General features: G+C 42.5%; 1 protein-coding gene across 11 annotated transcripts in view; it reads right to left on the bottom strand.

Annotated features, from left to right (window-relative positions):
* stk33 (serine/threonine kinase 33) overlaps window positions 1-19,471 on the bottom strand; it is a 247,047-nt gene that overhangs the window by 71,262 nt on the left and 156,314 nt on the right. For all 11 annotated transcript variants that reach the window (XR_010019651.1, XM_063061885.1, XM_063061886.1 and 8 more), the window contains one exon: window positions 14,437-14,549. Coding sequence is in view for 10 of the 11 variants with exons in the window: in XM_063061885.1 (XP_062917955.1) it covers window positions 14,437-14,549 (113 nt within the window). In the remaining variant the exon portion in view is untranslated. The remainder of the gene's footprint in view (window positions 1-14,436; window positions 14,550-19,471) is intronic.

Raw genomic sequence — 19,471 nt, 5'->3', positions numbered from 1 at the left:
GGCTTACAGTGAAATGAGGCAGAAATTGCATTTAATACTAGTAAACAGGAATTGCAGTCAGCCCCAGTGTTAGCTTTGCCTGACTATGAAAAGGACTTTCATTTGTACCTATCCAACCGGCAGGAAGGCTATGTCTCAGCGGTTCTAACACAAGAGACAGGCACAGGAAAAGCAAAACAACCAATAGCATACTATAGTGCAAAATTGGATGAAGTGGCTCAGGGGTACCCACCCTGTTATCAGGGATTAGCAGCATTATACTATGCCTATGAAAAGGCATCATCCATGATCATGGGCTACCCTGTGATCCTATACACACACCACAAGGTACAGAATTACCGGAAAGAGGTAAATTTGTGTTAACACCAGCCAGAATAACAGCATATCAGATGTTATTGACATTTCCAGATATAACTATACAGAGATGTACTACCAGTAATATAGCTGATTACGTCCCCTTGGGTCATGAAGGACAACCCCATGACTGTGTAAGGGAGACAATGGCATTTGCCAAATTAAGAGCAGATTTACGATCCGAACCACTAGAAGAGGAAGATGAAAAAGTTTTGTTTGTAGATGGCTCCTGTTATAGGGATTATGATGGAAATCATGCAGGTTTTTCAGTAGTGCAGCAGGATCAGACAAGCTTTAAGACTATTAGAATGGAAGCTTGCCCCCAACCGTGTTCCGCCCAATTAGCGGAAATCAAAGCCCTGACAGCAGCATGCGAAATGATGGAAGGTGAGAAAGTAGACATTTATACAGATTCAGCATATGCTCATGGAGTGTGTCATTTGTTTGGGGCAGTGTGGAAACAGAGAGGCTTTAAGAAGAGTAATGGACATCCCATACAGCACTGTCAGCAAATTTTAGATTTAATAACAGTGATGATGAAACCCAAAGCACTGGCTATAGTGAAGTGTCAGGCACATAAAAAAGGAAACGATGTAATAACTAAGGGAAATCAAGCTGCAGACGAAGCAGCCCGGAAAGCATCTGGGTGTACGTCGGCCATCACTGCGCCCCAGGTAAGTTTGGAGCCGGAACCTATGGTAGAGGAGCTGATTGAAATACAAGGTAAGGCAACTTTGGCAGAACAGACAATGTGGAGATGAAGGGGGGCCAACCAGAGCCCAGACGGCCTGTGGAGCATGGAGGATGGTTTATTGGTAGCACCCACCCTGTTGTTGACTATCCTGATTTCAGAAGCGCATGGGATGGATCATTGTGCAAGGGGGGAAGTAATAAGAAAAATTTTAAAAAACGGTTTTTGGTCGCCTTATTTACAAGCTTCAGTAGACCATGTGCTGTCGCAGTGCGAGGTATGTGCACAGAATAATGTTCGGAAAGGAATTACAACCTCAATAGGTCATATACCCCTGCCTGAAGGGCCATTTAAACATTTAGTGATTGACTATGTAGATATGATAAGGATCGTAAGAGGGAGAAGATACATGTTAGTAGTAATTGACAGATTCAGTAGATAGGTAGAAGCGGTACCCTCGAAAGATCAAGGGGCAGGAACAGTGGTAAAATTCCTGACAAACGAGGTGATCCCAAGATTCAGAATACCTACAGAAGTCAGCTCAGACAATGGTTCAGCATTTATCCAAAAAGTGGTCAAATTAGTATTGCAAGCACTAAGAATAAAGCAGAGGTTTGGATGCGTGTATCACCCTCAGTCACAAGGCATGGTGGAAAGAATTAACGGGACTCTGAAACCAAACTGAATAAAATTTGTGCGGGTACTGAACTCAACTGGATTGACGCGCTGCCGTTAGCGTTAATGAGTTACCGCATGCAAACTAATCGAGTGACATGTCTAACACCGCATGAAATGCTAACCGGAAGGCCCATGCCAGTGCGCCAGTGGAGAGGACCGTACAAAGGGCCTAGCTTGGAACAATTGGAAGTAGAACTAAAACAATACATGCAGCAACTAACCATGATACATTAGTCTATCTATGCACAGGAAAAACGGAAAGAGCCAGAGATCGTGCAAAGGGAAGGACCAATCAAGCCAGGAGATCAGGTCTATCTGCGAGCTTTTCGAAGAAAGTGGAACGAACCAAGAAGGGAAGGGCCTTTTACGGTAACCAAGGTGTCACCCACCACAGTTCAAGTAGAGGGACGTTCCACCTGGTACCATCTCAATCACTGCTCCAGAGCAGTCCCGCAGGTACAGTCAGGTGTGGAGCCCGAGGTAAGTGGTGAAGAGGAACGGATAGCAGGGGACAGACAAGAAGAACGAGAAGCTGATACTGAACCGCAGGAACTTGACCAAGTAATAAGGGAAATTTTTGGTCCTGAGGACAGGCCCGAAGACCCTAAGGATGGGGTCATGGGTGGTAGTACTTTTTCAGATAATGGGGACGACTTGGGGGCGACCAGTCTCACCCCTCGGGATGATACACTCAGACACTCTTGTGCAGACTTGGAGACCATTAATTTGGCAGATGTGACATAGGAATGTAGGATCCCACAAAACCTGAGAGAAAGGAGTAAGAGGAGCCCAACAGTTACCTCCGTACCATGGTACCAGAACACGTGGTACCAATGGGCAAACTATACAGCAGGGATGATGAAGAGGCAGAATGTTATCTGTGCTCAAGGGCAAGCCCAGTACAGTATGTAGTCCCCATGCCATACAACTCCTCCACTTGTGCACAATGGCGAGGGGAGCATAGGGAATGGTGTGAACGGCAGTGCCCGAGTGCAACCAAGGCTTGTTCCATGAGGGTTTGCTTTAAGGTAAACCCCTGTTATCAGAAGAGCGTGGCCAACACACCAATGTGCCCTTATTGGTGTATGTTATACCAGGCTTCCTCGCAGTTTGATCAAAACAAGCTTGCCTCTAACTGTAATTACAGCAGACCATGGGCTATAAATAAAAGAAGCCAGACACCCACAATGGGAAAGCTTAAAATGCAGGAACATTTGAGTTATGAATGCTTTACGCAGACGGGTGATATCTCGGTTGGGCAGTTCAGTGGCAACTGTGTTAAGACTTGGGATGTAACCCCAGGCCGAAGATACAAGACAGGTACCCCTCCGCCCGATGGTGCACTGGATGCCCAGACCATCCCATTAGCAGATACCTGGTGGCTGTGTGGACAGGAGGGAGGTCTGAGATCTACGCTCCCCCTCGGTTGGACAGGTACATGTACACGGGTTGTGCTGAATCAAGAAGTTGTAGTATCCCCGAAGTACAATTTGACGCTCCGAAGCAGCAGACACTGCGGCGGAAGAGGCGAAAATATGAACCTGATCCAACGATCCAAATCGACAGTATAGGACAGCCGAGAGGTATACCTAACCAGTTTAAGGGAAGAAACGAGATTGCTGCGGGCTGGGGAGCACTTATACCCGTGATAGGGGTTAACAAAAATGTTGAGTGGATAAATTATATATATTATAATCAACAGAGATTCATTAACTACACCGATGATGCGCTGGAGGCACTAGGACAACAGTTGGATGCAACTAGTAGAGTGGTGTAGCAGAATAGACAGGTGTTAGACTGGCTGTTGGCAGAAAAAGGAGGAGTTTGTGTAATGTTTGGAGAACATTGCTGTACTTTTATACCAAATAACACTAGTTCGGAGGGATCATTTAGCAGAGTAATGAACAAATTGAAAAGTCTGAGAAGAGAAGTTAGACAGAATGCAGGGTTCAGACATCATTGATTTGACTGGTTAGATAGTAAACTAGGGGGATGGGGAGCATGGCTAACCAAGATAGCGATAACTGTAGGTATTGTATTGGTAAACTGTGCGATTGTTTTGTGCTGTTTTCTTCCGTGTCTCAAGTATCTTATAGTGCGGGCCGCTTTCCGATGCTCCAGGAAATTGCTGAATCAAGCCCAGTGGAAAGAGAAACACCGATGATGGACTGTTACAGCTTACACGACATGCAAGATGTACAGGAGGGAAATGATAATGTGGCAGTAGACTGTAAAGGCTCCTGAGTCTTTTTTCCTGTCTCAGACACGAAGGGATAGGTTTTTGGCTCAGTGGCCTAGGAAAGTAGGGAGAGAACACTTCGAGTTCTAAGCACAAGAAATTATAGTTTGAGCCAGATTTGGGAGTAAATTTTGGAGTTTATTTGAGCTTTTGTGTGTGTACTTGGAGTTTCCTCTCTCTATGTGAGACTTTGTCAGTCTCAAAGGCAGGGATTATATTGGAAAACATTTTAACTCTGTTTTCTAAGTGTTTATTTTAAGTGTTTTTATCACGTATTAGGTGTTTATTCAGATGTTGACCATGCCTTTACTATGCATTAAGTGTCTGTTACTGAGTGCGTGGGATTACTGTGGTATTTGGGATGTAAGCATTGAATGAAACCTGTGTATTCTTAACCCCTCGAGAAAAACGAATGTAGCCAAGTAAGAGAGATAAGAGTGATTGATTTATTAGTTAGAGTAAAAAACTTACAGAGGTATGCTAACCCAGAAGGGCTATAAAGAATGCTGTGTAAAAATGACAAGGGGGCAGTCAGTGACAGACTTACACAGCCTAGTCCACTGTCTGTCTCAGCTTTACTTTGCAAGTTAAAGTTTAAACATTTCTTGAAGGATCTTCGGTGCTTCCCTGTCATTTGTGAAACCACGACAATCACTATACAGTCCTATCCTGGACTCACAAACTCTATTGCAGGTGGGACATGTATATGTGGTAGTGGTAGCAACCATGGCTGCATTCCTCCTGGCTCTCTTCTGCTGTCTTTTGGTTGTTCTTTCCATCTCCAGAATACGAATCCCATCCCTACACAGCTGTCGCCAAGTGGTACGGTCAGCAGCAACATCCTCCAGGTCCTCAGGTCTGATCTTGCACTTCCTTAAAGCATTCTTCATCTGATCCTTATAGCGCTTCTTCGGCCCTCCAGCTGAGCATCGACCATGATGTAGCTGGCCGTATAACACTCTGCGGGGTAGCCGACATGCAAGCATTCTTATCACATGCCCCAGCCACTGCAGCTGACGTTGGGTGATCATGGTCTCAATACTCCTGCAGTTGGTCTTTTACAAGTATTTCAGTGTGAGTCACCTGCTCACGCCAGGTAATTCCCAGGATGCGCTGGAGGCAGCCTATGTGGAAGTGCTCCAAGGACTTGATATGACGGCTGTAGGTTACCCAAACTTCACAGCTATAAAGGAGGGTGGTGTCACAGACCACTTGGTATACGGTGACCTTTGTGGAGAAACGAAGGCTCCTGTTCTGAAACACTCTACGCCGAAGTCTCCCAAAGGCAGCTGATGCCTGTTTAATGTGGCTCTGGATGTCATTGTCAATGTCGCTATCCTCAGAGAGAATGCTCCCCAGAGATTTGGAAGATGGCACTACTGACAGCTTTTCATCACCAACAGTGAAGACAGGTAGAGTGGGTGGGACACTGGTACTCCATTGGCAAACCACTCCTGTCTTGGTGGTATTGACGGTCAACAACATCTTGTTGTACGCTCTCACCGCCATAGCAAGAACAGTCTGAAGATCCTCCGGAGTATGGACCACAAGAGCACAGTTGTCTGCATACTGCAGTTCCAGGATCCGCTCTCTATGGAGTTTGGTGGTTGCATGGAGCCTCCTGATGTCAAAGAGGTTGCCATCTAATCTGATGTCCACTCCCACACTGCTGCTGTCTTCAATCTTGTGCAGACATGGTCAAGAGGTTCAGCTGCTCTTCAGAGCAAGAATCAGAATAAGGAAGAAATGTGATCTAAGTGACTTTGATTTAGAACATGGAATGACTGTTGATGCCAGATGAGGTGGTCTGAGTATCTCAGAAACAGCTGATTTCCTGGGAATTTCTCATACAACAGTATCTAGAGTTTACAGAGAATGGTGTGAAAATTTTTTTAAAAATCAGTGAACAGCAGTTTATTTGTTTATTTACTTATTTAGGCCCTTCTGGTCCAATGAGCCATACTGCCCAGCAACCCACTTTTTATTTTAACATTAACCTAATCATGGAACAAAATACAATGACCAATTAACCTACTAACTGATACATCTTTGGATTGTGGGAAGAAACCAGAGCACCCAAGGAAGCCCATGCAGTTCACAGGGAGAACATACAAACTCCTTACAGATGGCGCCAGAACTGAACTCCAAACTTAGGAATGCCCGAGCTGTAATAGCATCACATGAACAACTACGCTACCACGGCACCCAACACATAAGCATGCATGTTCCAATTCGAAAGCTTTTGAAGCCTGATATTTGGTTCATAAAAAGTGAATGTTGGAGACTCATTTATTGTTGATGGAGAGAAATGTTCCTATAAAAACAAGTGCTCATAAAACTTCCACTGAGAACTTTGTTCTGTGTTGATACACTTTTAACCTTCTGTCCCCTCAAGTGAAGACAATTTCAAGACTGCAGAAAGAATACAGAGTGGAAACGTCTACTTAATTTCAAGATCCTGGGAAATAAGTTAGAGAAAGAAATATTACAATGACTACCCTTGTAGGAAAGGGAAAACTAAGGCTGCAGACATGGGGAGAAATAACTGAAGATTTCAGAAGGAACCATATTACAAGTTCTGTGGGCGAGAATGACTTATTAATGAGAGTGCCAGAGGAGAATGGCCAGACTGGTTCGAGCTGACAGGAAGGTGTCAGTAACCCAAATAAACACACGTTACAACAGTGGTGTGCAGAAGAGTATCTCTGAATGCACAACATGTCCAGCCACGAAGTGAATGAGCAGCAGAAAAGACCAAGCTGGGTACCATTCTTGTACCTAATAAAGTGGCCACTGAATATATACAAACATCTGCTGGAAAAAGGCCAGCCATATCATGATGGATCCATCGCATCGAAATGATAGGCAGGTAGTCAGAGATGGTGGGGTGGCTCTGCTGGTAAAAAGGAAATCAAATCCTTAGACAGAAGTGACACAGGACCAGAAGGTATGGAAACTTGGGAGTAGAATTAGGAAACTGCAAGGGTAAAAAGAGAGCAATGAGAGTAATATACAGGCCTCCGAACAGCAGCCAGGATGTGGGACATAAATTACAACAGGAGATAGAAAAGGCACATAATATGGTCAATGTCGTAATAGTCATGGGGAATTTCAATATGCGGGGAGATTGGGAATATAAAGATAGAGCTCGATTGCAAGAGGTGGAATTTGTAGAATGCCTACAAGATGACTTTTTAGAGCAGTCTGTGGTTGAACCCACTAGGGGAAAGGCAATTCTTGATTGGGTGCTCTGAAATGAACCAGATTTGATTAGGGAGCTTAAGATAAAGTAACCCTTTATGAACATAGTATGACAGAATTCACCCTGCAGTTTGAGAAGGAGATGGTAAAGTCAGATGTATCAGTATTACATGGGCATGAATCACAGAGGCATAAAAAAGGAGTTAGCCAATGTTGATTGGAAGGGGGTACTAGCAGAGATGACGGCAGAATAGCAATGGCTGGAGTTTCTGGGAGCAACTTGGAAGGCGCAGGAAATATGAAATATTCTTTAGAGAGGGTAAGGCAACCATGGCTGACAAGGCAAGTTAAAGACAACATAATAGCAAAAGAGAGGGCATATAATAAATCAAAAAATGGTGGGAAGTTATTGAGGATTGCGAAGCCTTTAAAAACCAACTGAAGGCAACTAAGATGCCATAAGGAGAAAAAAATCAAATATGAAGGTAAACTAGCCAATATTATGAAAGAGGAAACCAAAAGCTTTTTCTAAAATATAAAAAAGTAAAAGAGAGGCGAGAGTTGATATCAGACCACTGAAAAAGGGGGAGAGCAGTAATGGGGAACAAAGAAATGACAGATGAACTTAGTAATTATTTGCATCAGTCTTCACTGTTGAAGACACTGGCAGTATGCAGTATGCAAATAGTGCCTCTGGCTGCTACAACTGTGAAAGGTGTGTCCAGGTTCAGCTCCTGAAGGACCATGTTGGGGCACTGGAGAAGCAACTGGATGACCTCAAGTTCATCTGGGAAAACGAGAGTTTTCTGAACAGGACCTACAGTGCAATTGTTACACCGAAGACACCGGAAGAGAGAAGGGGGGCAATGATGAGGAAGGGATGGAGGCTTGGAGTACAGGAGATCCCAGGGGATGTACCTCTTGAAAACAGGTTCACCCTCTTGGAAGCTGTTGGGACAGAAGACACTGCCAGTCTGAGAGGTGGACAGGTCTGCGAGTCAAAAATTGATGCTGAGGCAAAACCGAGGAGACAGACATCAGGCAGAGCCGTGGTAGTAGGGGACTCCATAGTGAGAGGTACAGAAAGGGGTTTCTGCAGCAACAGGCAGGATTTAAGGATAGTGTGTTGCCTCCCTGGTGCCAGGATCAAGGACGCCACGGACTGATTGCAGGGCATCCTCAAGGGTGAAGGTGAACAGCCAGAAGTGGTAGTGCATGTCGGCACAAGTGGCGTCAGGAAGAGGAGGAAAGAAATTCTGCAGCGTGACTTCAGAGAACTCGGAAGAAGGCTGAAAAGCAGGACCTTCAGGGTGATTATCTCTGGTTTGCTTCTAGTTCCTCGTGCTGGTGAGGGCAGGAACAGGGAGATAAGGGATCTGAACGTGTGGCTGAGGAGCTGGTGCGGGAAGCAGGGATTTAGATTCTTAGACCACTGGCATTTGTTTTGGGACAAGGATGAATTGTACAAAAGGGTCGGGTTGCATCTTAACAGGCAGGGGATCAGCATTCCGGCAGGCAGGTTTGCCACTGCTACTTGGGTGTGTTTAAACTAAGTAGTGGGGGGGAAGAGAGGAAATATAAGGATGGAGTTAAAGGGAAAGAGAGAATAAGGAAAGTTAAGAAAGACAACAGAATTAACGGGGCAGAAAGCTCAGGAAGGGATCGGAGAGTATGGTCAAGTGCAATATGAATCGATGTGAAAGGTGAGGGGAGTAATGGATTAAAAGTACTGTATATGAATGCACGAAGTATAAGAAATAAAGTGGATGAGCTTGAGGCTCAGTTGGAAATTGGCAAGTATGATTTTGTAGGAATAACAGAGACATGGCTGTAAGAGGACCAGGGCTGGAAAATTAATATTCAAGGGTATATGTCCTATCGAAAGGACAGACAGGTGGGCAGAGGGGGTGGGGTGGCTGTGTTGGTGAGGAATGAAATTCAGTCCCTCGCGAGGGGCGACACAGAATCAGGAGATGTAGAGTCAGTATGGATAGAACTGAGAAATTCATGGGGCAAAAAGACCCTAATGGGAGTTATCTACAGGCCCCCAAACAGTAGCCTGGATATAGGGTGCAAGTTGAATCAAGAGTTAAAATTGGCATGTCGCAAATGTAATGCTATGGTTGTTACGGGGGATTTTAACAAAGGTAGACTGGGAAAATCAGGTTGGTACTGGACCCCAAGAAAGGGAGTTTGTGGAGTGCCTTCGAGATGGATTCTTAGAGCAGCTTGTACTGGAACCTACCAGGCAGAAGGCACATCTGGATTTAGTCTTGTGTAATGAACCAGATTTGATAAGGGAACTCGAGGTAAAGGAGCCATTAGGAGGTAGTGACCATAATATGATAAGTTTTAAACTACAATTTGAGAGGGAGAAGGGAAAATCAGAAGTGTCAGTATTGCAGTTGAACAAAGGGGACTATGGAGCCATGAGGGAGGAGCTGGCTAAAGTTGACTAGAAAGATACCCTAGCAGGAATGACAGTGGAACAACAATGGCAGGTATTTCTGGGAATAATACAGAAGGTGCAGGATCAGTTCATTCCAAAGAGGAAGAAAGATTCTAAGGGGAGTAAGGGGTGACTGTGGCTGACAAGGGAAGTCAAGGATAGTATAAAAATAAAAGAGAAGAAGTATAACATAGCAAAGATGAGTAGGAAGCCACAGGATTGGGAAACTTAAAGAGCAACAGAGAATAACTAAAAAGGCAATACAGGGAGAAAAGATGAGATACGAAGGCAAGCTAGCCAAGAAAATAAAGGAGGATAGTAAAAGCTGCTTTAGGTATGTGAAGAGGAAAAAATTAGTTAAGACCAAAGTTGTGCCCTTGAAGACAAAAACGGCTAAATTTATTATGGGGATCAAGGAAATGGCAGACGAGTTGAACAGCTACTTTGATCTGTCTTCACTAAGGAAGACACAAACAATCTCCCAGATGTAATAGTGGCCAAAGGACCTAGGGTAACGGAGGAACTGAAGGAGCTTCACATTAGGCAGAAAATAGTGTTGGATAGACTGATGGGACTGAAGGCTGATAAATCCCCAGGCCCTGATGGCCTGTACCCCAGGGTACTTAAGAAGGTGGCTTTAGAAATCCTGGACGCATTGGTAATTATTTTCCAATGTTCTATAGATTCAGGATCAGTTCCTGAGGACTGGAGGATAGCTAATGTTATCCCACTTTTTAAGAAAGGAGGGAGAGAGAAAACAGGCAATTATAGACCAGTTAGTCTGACATCAGTGGTGGGGAAGATGCTGGAGTCAATTATAAAGGATGAAATAGCGGCATATTTGGATAGCAGTAACAGGATTGGTCCGAGTCAGCATGGATTTACGAAGGGGAAATCATGCTTGACTAACGTTTTGGAATTTTATGAGGATGTAACTATGAAAATGGACAAGGGAGAGCCAGTGGGTGTAGTGTACCTGGACTTTCAGAAAGCCTTTGATAAGGTCCCACAAGGAGATTAGTGGGCAAAATTAGAGCACATGGTATTGGGGGTAGGGTACTGACATGGATAGAAAATTGGTTGGCAGACAGGAAACAAAGAGTAGGGATTAACAGGTCCCTTTCAGAATGGCAGGAATGACTAGTGGGGTACCGCAAGGCTTGGTGCTGGGACCGCAGCTATTTACAATATACATTAATGATTTAGATGAAGGGATTAAAAGTAACATTAGCAAATTTGCAGATGACACAAAGCTGGGTGGCAGTGTAAAATGTGCGGAGGATGTTGAGATAATGCAGGATGACATGGACAGGTTGGGTGAATGGGCAGATGCATGGCAGATGCAGATTAATGTGGATAAATGTGAGGTTATCCACTTTGGTGGAAAGAACAGAAAGGCAGATTACTATTTGAATGGTGTCAAGTTAGGAAAAGGGGAAGTACAACGAGATCTAGGTGTCCTTGTTCATCAGTCACTGAAAGTAAGCATGCAGGTACAGCTAGCAGTGAAGAAATCTAATGGCATGTTGGCCTTCATAACAAGGAGAGATGAGCATAGGAGCAAAGAGGTCCTTCTGCAGTTGTACAGGGCCATGGTGAGACCACAGCTGGAGTATTGTGTACAGTTTTGGTCTTCAAATTTGAGGAAGGACATTCTTGCTATTGAGGGAGTGCAGTGGAGGTTCACGAGGTTAATTCCCGGGATGGCGGGACTGTCATATGTTGAAAGATTGGAGCAACTAGGCTTGTATACACTGGAATTTAGAAGGATGAGAGTGGATCTGATTGAAACATATAAGATTATTAAGTGATTGGACACGCTAGAGGCAGAAAACATCTTCCTGATGTTGGGGGAGCCCAGAACCAGAGGCCACAATTTGACAATAAGGGGTAGGCCATTTAGAATGGAGTTAAGGAAAAACTTTTTCACCCAGAGAGTTGTGGATCTGTGGAATGCTCTGCCTCAGAAGGCAGTGGAGGCCAATTCTCTGGATACTTTCAAGAAGAGTTAGATAGAGCTCTTAATGATAGCCGAGTCAAAGGATATGGGGAGAAGGCAGGAACGGGGTACTGATTGTGGATGATCAGCCATGATCACAGTGAATGGCGGTGCTGGCTCAAAGGGCCGAATGGCCTACTCCTGCACCTATTGTCTATTCAAGAGTGTCAGGCTGCAGAAGTGAGTGTCATTGCCATTAACTAAGGAAAAGTGCTTGGGAAGCTGAAAAGTCTTAAGGTAGATAAGGCAACTTAATCAGATAGAATATACCCCAGTGTTCTGAAATATACTGAAATGTTTTCGAGGACAAGAAAATTGCAAATATCACTACATTTTTTTTAAGGAGGGAGGGAATTGGAAGAAAGGAAATTATAGGCCAGTTAGCCTGACTTCTAAGGTTGGGAAAGTGTTGGAGTCTATTATTAAGATGAGGTTTTGGGGTACTTCAAGGCATGTGAGAAAATAGGCCAAAGTCGGCATGGTTTCCTTAAGGGGAAGTCTTGTCTAACGAATCTATTGGAATTCTTTGAGGAAATAACAGGCAGGACAGACAAAGGAGAATCAGTGGATGTTGTTTACTTGGATTATCAGAAGGCCTTTGACAAGATGCCACAGGTGAGGCTGCTTAACAAGATATGAGCTCTCAGTATTATAGGAAAGATACTAGCATGGATGGAAGATTGGCTGCTGGTAGGAGGCAAACAGTGGGAATAAAGGCGGCCTATTCTGGTTGGCTACCAGTGCCTAGTGGTGTTCTGCAAAAGTCAGTATGGAGGCCGCTTCTTTTTGCAATAGATATCAATGATCTGGATGATGGAATTGATGGCTGTGTTGCCAGCTTTGCAGATGATACAAAGATAGGTGGAGGAGCATGTAATTTTGACAAAGCAGAGTCTGCAGAAGGACTTAGACGAATTGGGAGAATGAGCAAAGAAGTCCCAGATGGAATTTAGTACAGGGAAATGTTTGGTCATGCACTTTGGTAGAAGGAATAAAGGCATAGTCTATTTTCTAAATGAGCAGAAAATTCAAAAATCAGAGGTGCAAAGACACCTGGGAGTCCTTGTGCAGGATTCCCTAAAGGTTATCTTGCAGGTTGAGTCAGTGGTAAGGAAGGCAAATGCAATGCTAACATTCATTTCAAGAAGACTAAATTATAGGAGCAAGGATGTAATGGTGAGGCTTTTGGTCAGACTGAACTTGGAGTAATGTGAAAAGTTTTGGACTCCTTATCCACGAGAAGATGTGCTGGCATTGGAGAGAGTCCAGAGGAGGTTCTGGGAATGAAAGGGTTAACATGTGAGGAACATTTGTTGGCTCTGGGCCTGTGCTCACTGGAGTTTAGAAGTCTGAGGGGGGATTTCATTGAAACGTATCGAATATTGAAAGGCCTAGATGGGGTGATGTGGAGAGGATGTTTCCTACACTGAGAGAGTCTTGGGCCAAAGCCCACAGCCTCAGAAGAGGGACGTTCATTAAAACAGAGATGAGGAGGAATTTCTTTAGCCAGAGGGTGGTGAGTCTGTGAAATTTATTGATGCAAACAGCTATGGAGGTCAAGTCATTGAGTATATTTAAAGTAGAAGTTGATAGGTTCTTGTTTAGTCAAGGCATCAGGGGAGGCGGGGAGAAGGCAGGAGAATGGGGTTAAGTGGAATAATAAATCAGCCATGATGGAATGGCAGAGCAGATTCGATGGGTCTAATGGCCTAATTCTACTCCTATGTCCTACGGTTTTAAGATCCCACCCACAATGCTCATGGACTGATTGACATACTCCCATCAGAGAAGGTGCTGCACAGCATCCATCCATGCTAGGACCACTAGACTCGAAAACAATTGCTTCCCCCAAGCCATTAATCTGATTAACACCTCCAGCCATTAATCTACCCCACAACACTACTTAATCATTTCATTTCAGTGTCACATTATGTACAGATACTCCTGTATCTAGCGTTATTTTATGTACATACATTCAGTGTATGAGTTAGTCAAGTGTATTTATATTTGTTTTTTTTTATTATTTTCTTCATGCATATTTTGCTGCATTACATCCAGAGTAACAGTAATTTCAATTTCCTTTACACTTGTGTACTGACAAATGACAATAAACAACATTGAATCTTTGATCTTGAATTTCTGAGATTGTTTCTCTGTTACTTACAATGGCCAGTATCTTTTTCAAAATGAACCTTTCTTTAACCAACATCTGAAGCTATTTTAAAAATGGGCAATCTCAGAACAATTGGGTTATTTTTCTAAATGCAAGACAAAACCATTTTTAAAACTTCCAAGTAATTTTCAAGACCAATGTGAGCAACAACCCTACAAACCATGCATCTGGAATAAAGAGATAAGACCATAAGACATGGGAGCAAAATTAGGACATTCAGCCCATTGAGTCTGTTTCGCCATTCCATCATGACTGATCCCGGTTCCCACTTATCCCCATACACCTGCCTTCTCACCATATCTTTTGATGCCCTGACCGATCAGGAAACTATCAACTTCTGCTTTAAATATACCTACAAACTTGGCCTCCACTGCAGTCTGTGGCAGAGCATTCTACAGATTCATTGCTCTCTAGCTAAAAAAATTCCTCCTTACCTCTGCTTTAACAGGTCGCCCCTCAATTTTGAGGCTGTGCCATCTAGTTCGGGATACTACCACCAGAGGATACATCCTCTCCACATCCACCCAAACTGAACACTACATTCCTGCAATTTTTCCATGCTTCCATCCAAGCTCTACCAGAGCATGTTCATTCTTGAACTGACTTTGTTCCAGGTGCAAGTCAAAATAGATAAAACTGATCTTTTACTTACCACCGTCACTAATTTCCTGTAAAACTGAACTGTCAAAGCGAAGCTCCCCCCTGTTTATCAATTCAGCAAGCTTCTCTTCTGAACTTGCCACAAATGGAGGAACTCCAGAAAGTCTGCATGGAAAGAATCAAAGGATATTTCCTTTGAGATGCTGATACAACCCTCTCAATGGTTTGCATTTAAAGATAGCTTCATAGCACAAGAAACTTAGCTCTCTCATTTGTTTTGTTGGCACATATAACATAAGGTATGAGTAAGTAATTGTGGATTAATTGTACAATCCAGTTCAGTAATGTTATGCCTTTTGCAGACTGTTATGTAACCATCAAAATAATCAGACAAACCAAATCTCAATCGTTCTCTCATCAAATATTGAGTTCAAATTCATTTGTAAATAATGCCAGTTTCAGATTTATATTTTGCACTGTAGGCAGCAAAATGCTGTTGACTGTATTATATAATATATTACATGAATTTTCACAATGTTTTCTTATATTCTTACAATATTATGTGATCTTTTATTTTGGACTGAGATACAATCAATATGTTCCACAGGTGTAAATAATTACAACACCCCATCCCTATCTTCCAAGAATGTCACTTGGTAAAATATCACCAGCACATTTACAGCTATATCCATTAAAATTAAAATCAGTATAATTTGGCAAAAAGCAACCAGTATTCAGTTAGCAAAATTACATCACCATAAACTGACAACGATATCTGATATAGGCACTGTGGACAGACACTTCCTTTTACATTGTGCTATACAATAGGCAGAGAACTTCATAATTATATGCCTAGTACGTTTTCATTTGTACCATAGAAGTAGCAGAGGCAAGTTAGTGGAGTATTTTATTGTAGAGAAAGGGAACTTTTGTAAACAATCTTTGTGGATGAACTTGTATATGTTTTGTTGCACTTGGATCAAGAGTGCCTAATTCTCCTGCTTGCTCCCTGTATTGAGATTAAAGTAAACTGAGATATACAATACCAAATGTCTCACAAATACATGCACTTAATGTTGTAGAATAGTTCACTTTTCATCACATTTCTAATAGCATATTTCTATCATGATCCGGTACCATAACATCTCAAAATAAAAACGGGCACATATCAGATTTAAAGAGTGAGAATAATAAATCAAAAATGAGGAAAAAGCCTTTAAAACTATGAGATTCTACAGAGCTATAAAAGCAATGCATATTCAAAATCCAATGGGGGAAATATATCAAGTAATAGAAAAAAAAACAAGTTTGGAATCAGTCAATTGTCTTCCTGAAGAAACTTTTTCCCCCTTTTTTATTGAATATTCAATTGAACAAAATGTTAAAGATGTAATGTAATGGCAAAAGAATAAATCAAGGAAGGTAGTGCACCCGTGGCTGACAAGAGAAATTAGGGATAGTATCAATTCCAACGAAGTAGCATACAAATTAGCCAGAGAAAGTGGCTCACCTGAGGACTGGGAGAAATTCAGAGTTCAGCAGAGGAGGACAAAGGGCTTAATTAGGAAGGGGAAAAAAGATTATGAGAGAAAACTGGCAGAGAACATAAAAACGGACTGTAAAAGCTTTTATAGATATGTAAAAAGGAAAAGACTGATAAAGACAAATGTAGGTCCCCTGCAAACAGAAACAGGTGAATTGATTATGGGGAGCAAGGACATGGCAGACCAATTGAATAATTACTTTGGTTCTGTCTTCACTAAGGAGGACATAAATAATCTTCCAGAAATAGTAAGGGACAGAGGGTCCAGTGAGATGGAGGAACTGAGCGAAATACATGTTAGTAGGGAAGTGGTGTTAGGTAAATTGAAGGGATTGAAGGCAGATAAATCCCCAGGGCCAGATGGTCTGCATCCCAGAGTGCTTAAGGAAGTGGCCCAAGAAATAGTGGATGCATTAGTGATAATTTTTCAAAACTCGTTAGATTCTGGACTAGTTCCTGAGGATTGGAGGGTGGCTAATGTAACCCCACTTTTTAAAAAAGGAGGGAGAGAGAAACCGGGGAATTATAGGCCGGTTAGCCTAACGTCGGTGGTGGGGAAACTGCTGGAGTCAGTTATCAAGGATGTGATAACAGCACATTTGGAAAGCGGTGAAATGATCGGACAAAGTCAGCATGGATTTGTGAAAGGAAAATCATGTCTGACGAATCTCATAGAATTTTTTGAGGATGTAACTAGTAGAGTGGATAGGGGAGAACCAGTGGATGTGGTATATTTGGATTTTCAAAAGGCTTTTGACAAGGTCCCACACAGGAGATTAGTGTGCAAACTTAAAGCACACGGTATTGGGGGTAAGGTATTGATGTGGGTGGAGAATTGGTTAGCAGACAGGAAGCAAAGAGTGGGAATAAACGGGACCTTTTCAGAATGGCAGGCGGTGACTAGTGGGGTACCGCAAGGCTCAGTGCTGGGACCCCAGTTGTTTACAATATATATTAATGACTTGGATGAGGGAATTAAATGCAGCATCTCCAAGTTTGCGGATGACACAAAGCTGGGTGGCAGTGAGGAGGATGCTAAGAGGATGCAGGGTGACTTGGATAGGTTGGGTGAGTGGGCAAACTCATGGCAGATGCAATTTAATGTGGATAAATGTGAAGTTATCCACTTTGGTGGCAAAAATAGGAAAACAGATTATTATCTGAATGGTGGCCGATTAGGAAAAGGGGAGGTGCAACGAGACCTGGGTGTCATTATACACCAGTCATTGAAAGTGGGCATGCAGGTACAGCAGGCGGTGAAAAAGGCGAACGGTATGCTGGCATTTATAGCGAGAGGATTCGAGTACAGGAGCAGGGAGGTACTACTGCAGTTGTACAAGGCCTTGGTGAGACCACACCTGGAGTATTGTGTGCAGTTTTGGTCCCCTAATCTGAGGAAAGACATCTTTGCCATAGAGGGAGTACAAAGAAGGTTCACCAGATTGATTCCTGGGATGGCAGGTCTTTCATATGAAGAAAGACTGGATGAACTGGGCTTGTACTCGTTGGAATTTAGAAGATTGAGGGGGGATCTGATTGAAACGTATAAGATCCTAAAGGGATTGGACAGGCTAGATGCGGGAAGATTGTTCCCAATGTTGGGGAGGTCTAGAACGAGGGGTCACAGTTTGAGGATAGAGGGGAAGCCTTTTAGGACCGAGGTTAGGAAAAACTTCTTCACACAGAGAGTGGTGAATCTGTGGAATTCTCTGCCACAGCAAACTGTTGAGGCCAGTTCATTAGCTATGTTTAAAAGGAAGTTAGATATGGCCCTTGTGGCTACAGGGGTCAGGGGGTATGGAGGGAAGGCTGGGTTCTGAGTTGGATGATCAGCCATGATCATAATAAATGGCGGTGCAGGCTCGAAGGGCCGAATGGCCTACTCCTGCACCTATTTTCTATGTTTCTAAAGAAATCAAAATAATTCTTATTTCTCACTAAAACTGATTTTATATTCCTTAGTTTGCATAGTTTTGATAATAATTTTATTTCAACAATAGCCTAGGAATAGTACAACAATGGAACACATACTAAATGCCAAAGTATATATAAACTTTATCAAGTTAATCTAGAAACAGAAAATATTGGAAATTCACAATAGGTTAGACAGCATCGATAGAAAAAGAAACAGAGTTAACGCTTCAGATAAAGTCCCCGTTTCTCTTTCCAGATAAACTGCTCAACATTTGTTTCAATTTTGCAGGATTTATTGATTTCTTGCTTTATCCATAATCACAGAAGAGGATTTTAAGAGTATACAGCATGTACGCAAGACAAGTGATCCTCAAGTCATTAGTACAATTATGCACATTGCTTATCCATTCAATATCAATTTATCTCTGTCCAATAGTCCTCCAGGACCAGAGATCTTAAAGCAATTAATTCCTATGGAATTTGTACTACATGTAGTGGATTACTATCTGAAGAGTTTCATGAATTATGGTGGGACAGGAAAACCTTTGCACAATATTCAGTTTGACATGATGGCAGCAATGATGGAGCATATTTTTAGATTGGCAGGTAGAATATTGTGAGCATCACTAAGCTGAAGCTGAAAGAAGATCATCATTAGGAGCTTAACATCCAAGGATACACATTATATCAAAAGTACAGGCAGGAAGGCAGAGAGGATGAGATGGCTGTGTTGGTTTAAAAAAAAATGAAATCAAATCCTTAAGAAAGAGATGACATGGAATCACAATATGTAAAATCCTTGAGGATAGAGTTAAGAAACTGCAAGGATGAAAAGACCCTGATAAGAGTTATATACAGATCTCCAAATGAGGAAAGAATCTCATTGAAGTGTGGGATATAAAATTCAATGGGAAATAGAAAAGGCATGCAACAGGGCAACACTACAATAGCCATGGGGTTTTCAATATGCAAGGATATCAGGAAAAAAAGGTTTGTGCTGGATCCTAAGAGAGGGAGTTTGTACAATGTCTATGAGATGGCTTTTTGGAGCAGCTCATGGTTGATATCATTAAAGAAAAGGCAATTCTAGATTGCATGTTCTAAAATGAACCAGATTTGATTAGGAAGCTTAAGATAAAGGAACCCTTAGGAGGCAGAGATCGAATATTAGAATTTACCCTGCAGTTTGAGAGGGAGAAGATGAAATCTGATGTATCAGTATTACAGTGGCATAAAGGGCATTACATGAGAACAGAGTTGGCCAAAGTTGATTGGAAGATGACACTAGCAGGAATGATGGCAGAACAGCAATGACTGGAGTGTCTGGGAGCAACTTGAAGGCACAAGAAAGACACATCAAATATGAAGAAGTATTCTAAAGGAGGATGAAGCAACCATGGCTGACAAAGGGAAGTCATGGACAATATAAAACTAAAAGAGAAGGTATATAATTTTGCAAAAGTTAGTGGGAAGTTAGAGGATTGGAAAGTTCTTACAGAAGGCAATTTAAAAACCATAGGGAGAGAAACGATAAAATATGATGATGAAAAATGATGATACCAAAACTTTTTTTTTCAGATATACAAAGAGTAAAGAGACAAGAGTGGATATTAGCCATCCAGAAAATGAT

This window comes from Mobula hypostoma, chromosome 11, assembly GCF_963921235.1.
Source record: "Mobula hypostoma chromosome 11, sMobHyp1.1, whole genome shotgun sequence".
In the NCBI taxonomy this organism is placed as follows: Eukaryota; Metazoa; Chordata; class Chondrichthyes; order Myliobatiformes; family Myliobatidae; genus Mobula; species Mobula hypostoma.
This window is presented reverse-complemented; position numbering and strand designations above follow the sequence as displayed.